This window comes from Equus asinus, chromosome 1 (genome assembly GCF_041296235.1).
Source record: "Equus asinus isolate D_3611 breed Donkey chromosome 1, EquAss-T2T_v2, whole genome shotgun sequence".
NCBI lineage: Eukaryota > Metazoa > Chordata > Mammalia > Perissodactyla > Equidae > Equus > Equus asinus.
Window position 1 is genome coordinate 126,434,622 of NC_091790.1, and position 15,891 is coordinate 126,450,512.

Below are 15,891 nucleotides of genomic sequence, written 5' to 3' on the forward strand. Positions count from 1 at the left end.
TACTATTATAATATCAAATTTTCTGTTTTCAGCAATGTCTTCAAGTAAGCCACCTTTAAGATGACAGAGATGAGGATGGGATAACTTCCAGAACCCAGTAAATATCTAAAAGATGTTGGACTTAAGAATGATTTCTAGACTAAATCTTAGGACTGAGACTGTTTGCACAAGAAACTCACTAGAAAAAGAAAAAACTAGAAGCCAACTCAGTGCTGTCTTTGATGCCGTTTGTGTTACCAAAGAAACCTCAAGCCTAGTCTGCAGAAATCTTGTAATTGTTGTGAACCCTAAAGCAATTTTTGGGCTCTACACCTGCAGCGGAAGCAAACTATGAAAGCTGTTTAGTCCCAAGCACACTCCTTCAGATGTGCTAGTGATGGTTATAGACAAGAGAGTTACTCCCAGGAGCAATCAGATGGGCTGACCAAGAAATTTTATGCAAGAGTAGGAGATCTTTGTATTTCTTGCCTGATGCATTGTAATACATACCATGGACCAGTGATTACTATGTATTTCATCCTCTCTTTTTCGAAATTGGAGTTTTTACTGTAGTCGTCCAGAAGACACCCCCATTATATATTAGATATCTGAACAGTGACAGGAATAGGGCGGAAAAAGTAAGTGGTATTCCGTTGTATTATAAGTAACCAAATTAGGAAAAAGTCATATCCACATGATGGAGAGAACTGCATGTTACCCGGAGAACCTGGATTTTGAGCTGGATGTACTAACTTGTTGGGACTTTGGATCATCTCCTATGGAAAGGAGTATGTTCTATGTCTGTGCACATATACTTGCACTGCCAGAGGAACAGACTGTGACAGGGCTTCAATATAATTTTTTTCTTCTTCTTCCTTCTAGTAATAGTACTCCTCAAGTTTTAGTTGACTGTTCACCAGAAACTCTACTTCTTAGTCTTTCTTGCCATGGTGGGGCCATGAGATGAAATTCTAGTAAATAGCATGTGAGCAGAAGTGATATGTACAACTTTTGCATCTTGCTGCTTGCCTTCGACTAACTTTTCCCCTCTTCTTTTGGCTTCAACTGTGGATGTGATAGTGTTGATCCAGTTTTGATCATACAGATGAGGACAACAACTTAAGGAACGGCAGATAGATGGAACCTCTGTCACTGGAAACCTCATGCACCAGACTTATCCTAAATAACTGACTTACCTATTAAGTAGGAATTTTATGTGAGAGAAATGTATATAGTCTCTGTTATGATAGCCATTGTTTAAGGAAATTGAATACATATCCTGATACAGATCAGAACCTTTCCCAGACCTGAGTCAAGTTTTAAAGCTTGGAGAACGTATAGGAGGTAAAAGCTTCATAGAGTGTTTGAAATTTGCTTCACTATATTTTCTTACATTCCTCTATCTTCTTAGGAGAGTATTATTTTGGCCCTGGAAAACTATATAATATTTACATTGCTAAAATATAGGTAGTTTTCATGTCTGTCTTATCTTTCATGTATCAATGCTGAATTTTGCAGTGGACATGTATTTCTGAAAAGTGACTGGTCCCAAAACAGTGGTCATTCCCAGATCAAGTTTTCAAATGCTGAATGACTGAAGATTTATGGAGTAGAACCACCCATAAGATTCACAGGCAGAAGAGAAGACTAAAAGGCAGTCATTCAATTGGGTAAATGCCAATAGGAAGAGTCTATTCTCTTGTCTGTTCTTTAAAATTGTCTTCTCTGATTGGAACTAGCCTAGTGTAAAACTTAAAATATGAGTTTTGGAGCTAGTCTACCTAGATTCTCATTGGATAAATTACTTAACCTTTTCAGTAAAATGGGGGTAATAATAGCTCTAAACCTCAGAAGTAGGAAATAAGATTCAATGATTTATACACATAAACCCTTGGTACTAGAGTTGACACATAAGAAGCACTCATATGTGGGCATTTGAAAACAGTATCATTGAGTAACTGGGACTACTTATTATAGATTGTAGATTTTTTAAGTAACATATTATTGTAAGATGTGCTTAGATTTCAACCACTTAAAAGCATATTCCTATGACTAGGGCTTGGAATGTCATACCATTTCCCCATCCTACTCCATCCCCAGTGGTGCAGGCTGATGTCACACAGTCAATAAAACTCTAGGAACTCTGTAAACTGACTTCACTAGGTCACCCTGGAAACCCCATGGAGAATACTGGAATAGGTAAAGAGGGTAAGATGGGAAAGGTATACAGGCAGGGACCTAGATAATTATAACTCTATGTTTCCTAGCATTTTCCATCTGCTTTTCCTGCCATGTTTCATTTTATTTAGAAACTGAATTCTCTGAAATTCTACTCTGATACTTGTTTTCAGCTCTAGTATCTATGATCTTGACTTATTTATCCAGCTTAATTTAACAAATAACCATTAATCACTGTATGCACGGCACTCTGTTAGGTACACGGGATGTACACGTATATAAGTAGCCACCTCTACCTGCAGTTACTTACACTGCAATGCTTTTCCAAAAGAGCAGATACAAAATTAATTCTGAAGGAAGATAAAGTCTGACAGATGTTGTAATATAGATAAAAACCAAGTTCTCTGAGAGAAAAAAGTAAAGTAAGATTGCATGTGGGAAAGCCTTCATGTGGAAGGCAGTGTTTTTATTCTATTTTGAATGACGCACAGGATGTATATGATCAGACATGGGGCTCTAGGGTCAAAGCATATAGAGATATGAAAATTGATGACAGGATGTAGAAAATGAAATAAAAATTAAACAAGGAAGAAAAAGGGCAACGTACTTATGTAGGGGTACATGATGAAGGTTGAACTGTGTAGTAAGAAATAAAACTAGAGATGTAGGTTGGGTTAGAGTCCAAAGATGGTCTGAAGGCCACAGTAAGGGAGCCAGATGTCAAAAAGTGAAAAGTTCCAGACTGTATAATTTTACTATACTATATATAATTTTATATATGGATACATATATATAATTACTATCTAAAATTATATATAAAACTGTACATAATTACTACATGTAATTTTACTGCATGTAATTTTGAATCCTTAGAACACTTCAGTTCCTTCAAAAACAAGAGTTTTGCTGGTTCTTACCAGTTTTCCCCTCTTCCAGCTCAGACTTGACTATATTGACCTAATGAAAATGTTTTTGGTTTTTAAATTTTGTTTCTGAACAACGAGACTCAATGTTCAGGTAATATCATTGTTTCGGCTTGAAGTATCTTTGATATCTCTACTGTAGTATGTCCAGAACACCTCTCTAACTTACAGCTACACAAGTGGCAGAAACTCATACAGAGATACACAGCATTATAGGCAAGGATAAATCACCATAGTTTTAAAAATAAAAGCACTTATTACAAAGTGATTTCCTGGTAATTCTGCAGATGCCAGATAACCCATATAAAACATTTTTATTTAACATAAAGAGATATCTGTCTGTCAGCAGGAGTAGCAGATAACAAGGACAAGTTGTGTAGTTAAGTGGAATATTCAATAAAGTAAATGGTACACAGAGACTTAATCATTTAGATGGCCCATATGTGGTTATCAGCTCTGGCTCAGAAGTAAGCTTGAACATAGCAAGTTCTATAAAGTAAAAGATGAAGAGACTTTATTGGAAAATGATTTCAGATATGCACTACATAGAGAAAAATGTGAACTCTGAGAGAAAAAAGTTCTTATTTTTGTAAGCAAATCAATGCAATTAGACAATAATAATGTACTTACAAAAAACATTATGATTCTATAGGAACACATTTCCTGTTTCTACAAGTCAATAAATCTTCTTAGATAGTGATGATAATAATACAGTTCTTAACAATTTTATATTTGGTGTACCTGAGAGAAGTGCTTAAATAGTTGTCTAAAGTTTGGACAAAAATGTTTTTAATTTTTCTTAATAAAATATATTGAACATAAAATTAATTACATAGCAATGATGATTCTATATATCTAAAAATGGATGGCACACAGTATAGAAATTTAGCAATATATAAAGGAAAAAGGAACAGAATGAGGGATATCTTTTAGAAGTTAAAAATAACTAAACATTTTTAGTAATACTTATTCACATATTGTATACATGATGCTATCCTCTGTCAAATTACAGGCAGCTCCCATTTTCATATTAACATATTGTTTAACTACTCTGACCTATCAGCAATAAAATAAATCACTTAATTAATTTAAGCATGACTGAATCCATAGTTGACAGCAGAGTGAACAACTATTATAACCTTTACATGTGAAAAACAAGACAGATTCAGGTAAGAGATGACGTTATACAAAAGGCAACAAAAATAAGGCTACAGAATCACCTCTATAAATCAGGATCATTTGAGAACTTCAAAGTAATAATATTAATATTATTTTGTGTGTTTATATCTATGATATGTCCCCTAGACAACATAACCGGTGGATGGTATATAACAAAGCAAATCATTTAATTCAGAACATAAAGCTAATGGTTGGGTGTAAGTAGAACTATTCTACACTCTCCTGTCGACATCTCAAATTTTACCATTTTAAATCACTTTACTCCCCAAAATAAAAATACTTCGGATATTTTATTTCAGTAAACATTCTCATATGCACTCAAACTAAAAGTTATAGTCAACTTATACCCTATGTTTGTCACTAAATTCATTTGTTTATTTTTATATAATTTCTTATTTTATCTTTTTAAATTGACATATAATTCAGATATAACATTGTATAACACCATAACATTAAAAGTGTACAATGTGCTGACTTGATACACTTACATGAGAGCTAAGTGAAATAAGTCAGAGAAAGACAAATATTGTATGATCTCCCTTATATGTGGAATCTAAAATAGCCAAACTTGTAGAAACAGAGCATAGAATGGTGGTCGCCAGGGGTGAGGGGTAGGGTAATTAGGGAGATGGCAAAGGGTATAAACTTTTAGTTAGAAGATGAATAAGTTCTGGGGATCTAATATATAGCGTGTTGGTTATAGTTAATAATACTGTATTATATACTTGAAAGTTGCTAAGAAAGTTGCTAGAACTTAAATGTTCTCATCACAAAAAATTAACGGTAATTATGTGAGGTGATAGAGGTGTTAGTCATTTAGCAATATATGTGTATCAATTCATTTTTTTTGGTAAAGTTCCTAATACCCTCATTTTCTTATATCCAAGGATTCTTCTTTTTAAATTCCTATTTGGTCCCTTGTTCAGATCTATATACTTCCACATCTGATCATTATAATAGCATACCTTTTGGTCAAGGCTTTCTGAGTGTTTCTCCTTCCAATCAGAATAAGCACTGCTTTAACCATAGTATTCCACTGCCCAAAATGTTCGTGGTATTTCCCTACACATTACATCCCAGACAATGCATTCTGACATTCAAGGCCACATAATCTGCCATTAATAAATCTTTTGATTTGCTGTCACTCTTCCTCTGTAACAAACTGCTAGATTCGCTGGGAACACAAGCCTGCAACAGCACTTGTTCATCTACCTGCTTGTTTACTTTGTGCCTTTCTTTCCTCTAAATAGGTTTGCCTTTTCTTCTTCACTGACTTGATTTTCAATACACAGTTCATAAACCTTGCCCATGACTCTGCTCTGTAACTACCTTATCTTTTTCAAAACTCCTGTAGCAGATCTTTTGTTACTGTCTGTCTAATTTATTTGGCATTTAATCACTTAATGATTTGTCTTGTAACTTAAATTTCAAGATGTATAAATTTTGACTCTCTAATTAGATTAAAATTTCCTGCAGAGCAGAAACAACTCCTTATTTTAAAACACAGATTTGTACAGAGTGACCACAGCAGAGATACGGTAATAAATAAGAAGGTGAGAGGAAACTTTTGGAGATGATGGATGGGTTTATAGCATTGATTGTGGTAATGGAAATAAATGAAAAGCAATAAAACTAACAAGAAAAGTTAAGGTATTGAGGTATATGAGGAAACCTTTTGGTTTAAAATTGATTTGGCCCGAATTTATTTTTCTAGACTAGCCTGACTTTTGGCCTGTCAAGTATGCATTGTACATCTGCTTTAAACATTACATGGGATCCCAAAGCAAACAATCTTGCCTTTAAAGATAGGGATGAATGCCTCCCTCCAATATCAGCATTTCTTTGAGGATAAAGATTCCTTCCCAGAACCAATGTCAGATTGACCTACCATGTGCATTACTGAAATGCTACAAAACATGTTGTGACTGTAGTATTAAAAAAAATTTTTTTTAATGTTTTATGTATATTCTTTGTTCTGAAATGGTGTATAACCATGCTGTACATCTTACTCCTCCAGAGTCCTTTCTTCTCCGGTGGAGAACGCACTTCTGTGTTATAGTCCTCAGCTTGGCCATGTAATAAACTCATCTTTAATCTATGAATTGATTACTGGTTATTTGCATCAACAGTGGTGATGGTATCACAGGTGTATACTTATCTCCAAACTCATCAAATTGTATACATTATGTACAGCTTTTTGTATGTGAAAAAATAATAAAATAAAAAGAACAACTCAGCAACAGATTCACTAAAATTAAAATTGCATCTAGTGTATTCCATAGCAGTCATGAGAATCATTTAAAATAACCTCTTCTAACAAGTAACTGAATTCAGCCCATCAGTCATTTTGTCAGTCAACTTGTCTGCCAAGCCATTGCTCAAAAGCTGGGTACTGCAGGAGAACACACTTGCTTCCACAGCTAATGTGTTCTATGGGGATCACATGGATTCAGCTAAACTAAACACTTAAAGAGCTACTCCAAGGTAAAATGAACAAAAGTTAACACACTTGAAAATTTATGATTAGGGTTAAAAAAAAATTAAAGCAATCATCCCTCACTTCACATTGAAAGAATAATAGAAAGACAATGTATTAGTAAGTTTAAAAGTTAACTGCTGTTTTTAAAAAGAGCCATCTTTGAAAATTGCTCAAAACACAACTTGTCTTTCCTTCAACCTCTTGACCCCAGTGTTCTCTCCCTCTTTCTTGTGAAATCTTCTCTTGCTCCCCTTCCCATTTCTCCCTTATAATTCTTATTTGTCTCTTTCTCAGCATCATCAATTTCCCTCTGGTACTGGGCAATTGGTTTCTCATTATTATCCTAATTTGTCTCACTTATCGTTTTCCTTCTTTCCCTCAACTGCTCATATATGGAATTTTGCAATGAGGCAATATATATTAAAGTACTTAAAAGTTACATAATGTTATGTTATTGATAATTGTATTTTTATATTTGTGAATTACTGGATAGCTTACCAGGTATCTAGTTCCTATATTTAAAAATCATAAATGTTTTATAAGACCTGATATAACTTTAAGGTTTATTATATCAGGTTTATTATGTGTGTGAGTAGTGTATTCCATGGCAGTCATCACTTTTTTTCTTTATATTATCTTATATACCTAAAATTTTCAGTCTCCTGATACATGATATTGTTCATGATACCATAACAAGAATATTTTAGAAGAGTTGTATTATTCTGAAGAATGATTCTGTAAATAGGAAATTCCACTATTATGATAACAACCTATATGGTCATAATTTCCCCATATCAGATATTAACATTTTATTAACTCATGATTCTTTTTCAACATTGAAAAACAAAGTAGACATTTCCTAGCCCATTGGATTTCCACAAAAAATAATTGCCACTGCTCTTACCATTTGGCCTTTGGAACCAGGCAGAAGTTTTCTTTCCCTAATTTGAGTCTATTGAGTCTGATGATGCCCACATCATTTTATTCATTGCTATTACCATACAAAGCTAGATATGATCTAATTTCCATTTCACCCCATTTTCACTGTTGTGACTTTTTATCGTGAATAACTTATTTGTTAAACATGTTTAGAAAACGCTAGTCTCAAGAAAAATTTTCCCATATATTGTAGCTGTTTAAAGACCAACTACCTAGCATGTATCCCACAACTCAGGCCATGTCTTTGAGAAAGAAAGTGCATTTGTGCTTGTCAGCTTGTTCTAAAAGGAAGAGAAGTTAAAAACACCAAGAGACATTTCACTTAAATTCTTTTCAATGTGTTCACAGGATTTACTAGTGATTTACTTTTCATTTTAGTTATAGATTTATTTCTCCTTAGCCTTCTTTACAATAATAAAGGATATTACAAAAGTTAATTCATTTTAATTTATAAATTATATTCATCTTAACTGAATATATATCATCACTGAGATGCTCTCAAAATTAATCCAACCTGACACATAAGAATGGTCTGTTTTCCTGGAAATTTCATTTTATTTCCTGTCATACTCATGTTAACAAATCCACATTCACTAATTAAAGAAAAGCATCAACATTTTTCACATAAAAGCATAGACTTGAAATCTAGAGAGAAATATTTCAATTAGTTTTTAAAAATTCTATTCAGTTCTCTAATGTGACTCACAACTTGGTCCATGCTGAGCAGTTGGATCCTTATCTAAGGATTGTTTTAGGATTCATGATAACTCCCTGTTCCAGGTAGACAGATACCTGTTCATGGTCTCACTGCAGCCTGGCCTGATTCTAGGTGACAACCCCAAACCCACTCCCGAGCCCTGAGATGATTCTCAGGTGTTTCAGTTTAAAGTGATTTTGATAGATACAGAGCCATATAAGGAGGAATACTCTTTCCTTATAAAAGTAACATGATAACCATATTCTTCTTACAATGTAGGAGAAGGTAACAAGTGTTCTCAAGAAACATTAAGTCTGGTACTTACAATTTTATTTGATACTTATTGAAATACTAAGTATTTACCTGGATAATATCGGGCTAGGCCTGTGGCACTGCCAAACACCTGCCACAACAATGAAGGATCTTCCTCTCGATTTTTTTTGAAAACTTCATCTAAGGCACTTGTCCAGTTGAGCTCATTTAACACAATTGTTGCTAAGAACAAAAAAGGAAAAATTAATTAATTCAAATGTATAATTAATAATTGAATCTGTCTTCATTTATTTACAAAATAATGTTACAGATTTTCATTGCTTTAGCTACAAGAGTATTCTAATCCAGTGGCTATCAAAAAGTTTAGACATGGAATTATTTCTTCAAGCAAATTTTTATATTACAGTTGCCTTATTGACATTTTGGGATGGGTAATTCTTTGTTGTGGGAGCTGCTCTGTACTTTGTAAAATGTTTAGCAGCATTCTGGCCTCTACCCACTAGATGCCAGTACCATTCTCCCAGTTGCGAGAGGCAAAACTGTCTCCAGACATTGTCAGATGACTCCTGGGGGACAAAATTGATCCCTGTTGAGAACCACTGTGATACATAAAACAGACATGAGCAGAGCTCTCCTGTTTGAGAAGTGTGAGGCATGCCTCCCCTTGAGGCAGTTCTGAAGAAACCTACAGGACACCTTTGTGTACAGTTTGATGACCACCTCCCTCAATTATTGGTGATTCTCTGTGATATACTAACATAATTTGGTTTGTTACCTGAGTTAAAAAAAATAGATGTTTGTCACTGAGAATAGTGTATTAACTGTGTTTACACAAAAACATCAACAAATGTATACATTTTGAGAAAGAAAAAATTCATTCATAGGCTTGACAATATCAGTGTTAGAAACAGGAAGTAGCTGATACTTTATCACTACCTATATGAACAACAGTTTTCTTTTTTTTCTGGTTAGTTTAGTTAATATTTAGAGCATGGTACAAATAAGGGCCAAGTCATTGATTTTGATATTTGCTTAAAACTACTGACTGATCTTGAATAGGTATTAAAAATATATGCTAATCATTATAATTAAAGAGAAGCAATTATAATGTGAGGTAAAACATAGGCTAAGGCGTGATGTCAGCAACATGACAGAGAGAGCTGTTCTTGCTATCTCTCCCCCTTTGACCTACAACTAAATGGACATTCACTGACCAATGGAAGACACCTACATAGCCCAACAGGATGCCTAAGTGGCCCAGGCAGCTATACATCTGAAGGACGGACTGGGCCCCCAGGAAGTAGTGGACATAGGTGAGCACTCCCTATGCTTCCCCAGCAGCCCTGTGCACATGTGAATGCTTTCCCAGCCAGTGGGAACACCCATAGTGCCACTGTGGCCCCACAAGTGGGAATGTGCCTTGGTGTAACTGTAAGAAGAGGCAGCAGCAGCCCTGAGCCTGTCTGCAAACACATTCCTGGCTGGCAGGAGCACCTGCCACTGCAGTCCCAACGAGTGACCCTGGCTTAAACCCCATGAAGAAGCCCTGCCCACCAAGCACAGTGGCTGGCGTAACCATAAGAAGAGGCAGCAGTAGATATGCACACACCTGTGAATACTCTCCAGGCCAACAAGAGTGCCCACAGTGCTGCTGTGGTCCCACAAATGGGAATGTGCCTTGGTGCAACTGTAAGAAGAGGTGGCAATAGCCCTGAGCCTGTGCATGAATGCTTTCCCAGCTGGTGGGAGGGCCCATCATGCCTCTGCAGTCCCAATGAGTAGCCCTGGCTCAGATTCCTTGAAGTCCTGCCCACCAAGCACAGCAGCCAGTGCAATTGTAGGAAGACACAGCAGCAGATCTGTGCATGCATGTGAACACTTTCCCAGCCAGTGAGAGTACCCATAGTGCTGCTGCGGCCCCCAAGTGGGAATGCACCTTGGTGTGACTATAAGAAGAGGCAGTGGGCCCTGAGCCTGTGCATGAATGCTTTCCCAGCTGGCAGGCATGCCCACCACACTCTTACAACTTCCAGCAGACAGGATGGATCAGAAACATGGCTCCTGCTTCCCCCCAGCAGTAATAGGTGGAATCTGCAACCTGATACTACCACAAATGCACTGGCAAAGGGTTAGTTCATCAAACACGTGAAAAACTATAGCAATAATTCAGAGAAGAAGGAAAATGACAAGTCTCCAGAAACCAACCATGAAGTCTCAAGAATTTACAATCTAAATGACAGAGAGTTCAAAATAACTGTCATAAAGAAACTCTATGAGTTGAAGAAAACTCAGAAAGACAGTTCAATGGGTTCAGGAATAAAATTAATGAGAAGAAGGAATACTTCACCAAAGAGATTGGAACTATACACAAATACCAAGCATAAATTCTAGATATGAAAAACACAATTAATGAGATAAAAAAATAACCTAGAATCCTCCAAAAATAGAGCTGATGTTAAGGAGGAAAGAATTACTGATTTAGAGGATAAAAGCATAGAAATGCTTCAGGTGGAGGAGGGGAGAAAACTAAGATTTTTAAAAAATGAAGGGATTCTTTGAGAAATATCTGACTCAATTAGGGAAAGCAACATAAAGATTATAGGTATTCCAGAGGGAGAGGAGAGGGAGAAAGAAACAGAGAGCTTGTTCAAAGAAATAATAGCTTAGAACTTGCCAAAACTGGGGGGAAGAACCAGACTTATAAATACATGAAGCCAATAAAACTCCTAACTACATCAATGCAAAGAGACCTTCTCCAAGACATATAGTGGTAAAACTGGCAAAAGTCAACAACAAAGAAAAAATATTAAGGGCAGCAAGGCAGAAGAAAATAACCTACAACGAACCCCTATCAGGCTTTCAGCAGATTTCTCAGTAGAAATTTTCCAGGTTAGGAGAGAAGAGAATGATATATTCAAAATACTGAAAAACAAAAACTTTCAGCCAAGAATACTCTATCTAATGAAACTATCCTTCAGATATGATGGGAAAATAAAAGCTGTCGCAGATAAACCAAACCTGAGGGAGTTCATCACCACCAGGCCTCTCCTACAAGATATGATCAAGGATGCCCTCATATCTGAAAAAAAAGGCAAAGGTCTACAAAACTATGAGCAAGAAGATAAATAAACACACAAAATCAGAAAAATTCAGCTCTCTCTCAGAACAGGGAAGCAAATACTTAATTGTAACTTAAAGGGAAGGAAAGCATCAACACTAATTATAAACACTTGAACTTAGTCACAAACTCACAACACAAAACACAATCATTTGCGACAACGATAACTCAGAAGGGGAGGGGAAAGGTATGGAACCAGCATAGGCTAATGGAGATAAGAGGCTATCAGAAAATGGACTATCTCATCTACAGGATCTTTTATACAAACCTCATGGTAACCACTAAACAAAAACTAAGGGCAGAGCCGCAATTCTAAAAAAAGAGAAAACTGAAAAAACTACCACAGAAAACTACCAAAACAAAATGGCAGTCAGAAATAAAAAGGAAGAGAAACAAGGGAAATATAGAATAACCAGAAAACAAGAGATAAAATAGCAGTATTAAGCTGTCATATGCCAATAATCACTTTAAATGTAAAATGCATTGAATTCTTTAATCAAAAGACACACAGTAGCTAGATAGATTAAAAAACAAGGCCCAGCAGTATGCTGCCTCCAGGAAACACATCTCAGCTCTAAAGACAAACATAGGGGTCAGGTTGAAGGGATAGAAGATGATACTCCCAGCAAATGGCAAAGTAAAGAAAGCAGGTGTTGCCATACTTATATCAGACAAAGCAGATTTCAAGATAAAAAACACAATAAGAGACAAGCAGGGGCAGTATAGAATGATAAAAGGTACTTTCCACCAAGAGGACTTAACACTTAAGAATATATGTGCATCTAATACATGAGCACCAGAGGATTTAAAACAACCGTTAGCAGACCAAGAGGAAGAAATTAACAGCAATGCAATAATAGTAGTGGACCTCAAAACCCCACTTACATCAATGGATAGATCATCCAGACAGAAAGTCAACAAGGAAACAGCGGATTTAAATGAAACACTTGATCTTATGGACTTCATAGATATATACAGAGCATTCCATCCAAAAATAGAAGAATATACATTCTTCTCTAATGAGATGCGACATTTTCAAAGATAGACCATATGTTGGGAAACAAGGCAAGCCTCAATAAATTTAAGAAGACTGAAATTATATCAAGCATCTGTTCTGATGACAATGCTATGAAAGTAAACATTAACTACAGAAAAAAAGCTGAGGAAGTCACAAATATGTGGACACTAAACAGCATGATACTAAACAACCTTTGGATGAGGGAAGAAGTCAAAGGAGAAATAAAAAATACCTGGAGACAAATGAAAATGAAAATACAACATACCAACTCTTATGGGATGGAGAAAAAGCAGTTATAAGAGGGAAATTCATAGGATTACAGGCCCATCTCAACAAACAAGAAAAATCTTATATAAGTAAAGATAAAGTACATCTAGTAGAACTAGAAAAGGAAGAACAAACAAAGCCCAAAGTCAGCAGAAGGAGAGAAACAAAAATTAGAGCAGAAATAAATGTAACAGAGACTACAAAATAGTAGAAAAGATCAATGACACTGAGAGTTAGTTCTTTGAGAAGATAAGAAAAATTGACAATTCCTTAGGCAGGTTCACTAAGAAAAAAAGAGAGAAGCTTCAAATAAATAAAATTAGAAAAGATAGAGGAAAAATTACAATGGATACTACAGAAATACAAAAGATTATGAGAGAATACTTTGAAAAATATATGCCAATAAATTTGATAACCTAGAAGAAATGGATAACCTCCCAAAACTGAATCAGGCTGAAAGAGAGAATATGAATATGAATATGAATATGAAGTAAAGTGATTGAAACAGTAATCAAAAACCTCCCAAAAACAAATGTCCAGGACCAGACAGCTTCTCTGGAGAATTCTACCAAACGTTCATAGAAGATTTAATACCTATCCTTCTCAAACTATTCCAAAAAATTGAAGACGATAGAACACTTCCTAACTCATTCTATGAGGCCAACATTACCATGATACCAAAACCAGACAAGAACAACAGAAAGAAGGAAAATTACAGGCCAACATCACTGATGAACATAGATGCAAACATCCTCAACAAAATATTGGCAAACCGAGTACAGCAACAGACTAAAAGGATCATACACCATGATCGAGTGGGATTTATACCAGGGATGCAGGCACGGTTCAACATCTGCAAATCAATCAATGTGATATAACACATTAACAGAATGAGGAATATAAATCACATGATCATCTGAATAGATACAGCGAAAGCATTTGACAAGATCCAACATCCATTTATGATAAAAACTCTCAGTAAAATGGGTATAGAAAGAAAGTACCTCAACATAATAAAGGCCATATATGACAAACCCACAGCCAACATCATAATGGTGAGAAACTGAAAGCCATTCATTTGAGAACAGGAAAAAGACAAGGGTGCCCATTCTCACCACTCCTATTCAACATAGTGCTGGAAGTTTTGGCCAAAGAAATCAGACAAGAAGAAGAAAAACAAGGTATCCAAATTGGAAAGGAAGAAATGAAACTCTGGCTGTTTGCAGACGATATGATTCTATATTTAGAAAACCCTAAAGAATCCATCAGAAAACTATTAGAAATAATCCACAACTATAGCAAAGTTGCAGGGTACAAAATCAACTTTAAAAAATCAGTTGCATTTCTATACATTAATAATGAACTAGCAGAAAGAGAAGTCAAAAAGACAATCCCATTTACAATCACAACAAAAAGAATAAAATATCAAGGAATAAATTTAACCAAAGATGTGAAAGGCTGATACACTGAAAACCATAAGATGTTATTGAAAGAAACTGAAGGAGATGTAAAGAAAGAGAAAGATATTCCATGCTCATGGATTACAAGAATAAACATAGTTAAAATGTCCATATTACCTAAAGTAATCTATAGATTCAATGTAATCCCAATCAGAATCTCAATGATATTCTTCTGAGAAATAGAACAAAGAATCCTAAAATTTATATGGAATAACAAAAGACCTCGAATATCCAAAGCAATCCTGAGAAAAAAGAACAAAGCCGGAGGCACCACAATCCCTGATTTCAAAATATACTACAAAGCTATAATTATCAAAGCAGCATGGTATTGGCGCTGAAAGAGACACACAGATCAACGGAACAGAATTGAAAGCCCCAAAATAAAACCACACATCTATGGTCAGTTAATCTTGGACAAGGGAGCCAAGAATACCCAACGGAGAAAGGTGATATTGGGAAAACTGGACAGCCACATGCAAAAGTACAAAAGGAGACCATTATCTTTCGCCATATAAAAAGAAAATCAACTCAAGGGGTTGGCCCTGTGGCCGAGTGGTTAAGTTTGGCTCTCCGCTGCAGCAGCCCAGGGTTTCGTCAGTTCGGATCCTGGGCGCGGACATGGCACCACTCGTCAGGCCACGTTGAGGCAGCGTCCCACATGCCACAACTAGAAGGACTTGCAACTAAGATATACAACTATATACCTGGGGGGATGTGGGGAAGATAAAGCAGAAAAAAAAAAAAAAACCAGATTGGCAACAGTTGTTAGCTCAGGTGCCAATCTTAAAAAAAATCAACTCAAAATGGACTAAAGACTTGAATGTAAGACCTGAAACTATAAAACTCCTAGAAGAAAATATGGGCAGTATACTCTTTGAAATCGGTCTTAGCAGCATCTTTTTAAATACCATGTCTACTCAGGGAGGGGAAGCAAAAGAAAAAATTAACAAATGGGACTACATCAGACTAAAGAGCTTCTGCAGTCCGAAGGAAAGCATAAACAAAACTAAAAGACAACTACCAACTGGGAGAAAATATTTGAAAATTACATATCCGACACGGGGTTAACTTCCAAAATATATAAATCTCTCATACAACTCAACAACAAAAAACAAACAACCCAATCAGAAAATGGGCAGAGGACATGAACAGACATTTTTCCAAAGAAGATATACAGATGGCCAACTGGCACATGAAAAGATGTTCAATATCACTAATTATTAGGGTAATGCAAATCAAAACCACAATGAGATATGACCTTACACCTGTCAGAAAGGCTATAATCATCAAGACTAAAAACAACAAATGTTGGAGAGGATGTGGAGAAAAGCCCTCAGGCGCTACTGGTGGGAATGCAAACTGATCCAGGTACTATGGAAAA

General features: G+C 35.7%; 1 protein-coding gene across 23 annotated transcripts in view; it reads right to left on the reverse strand.

The window, feature by feature from the left end:
• The window catches only part of CACNA2D1 (calcium voltage-gated channel auxiliary subunit alpha2delta 1), a 516,207-nt gene that overhangs the window by 128,675 nt on the left and 371,641 nt on the right, over positions 1-15,891 (reverse strand). For all 23 annotated transcript variants that reach the window (XM_014855387.3, XM_044768108.2, XM_014855384.3 and 20 more), the window contains one exon: positions 8,738-8,869. In XM_014855387.3, the coding sequence (XP_014710873.1) occupies positions 8,738-8,869 (132 nt within the window). The remainder of the gene's footprint in view (positions 1-8,737; positions 8,870-15,891) is intronic.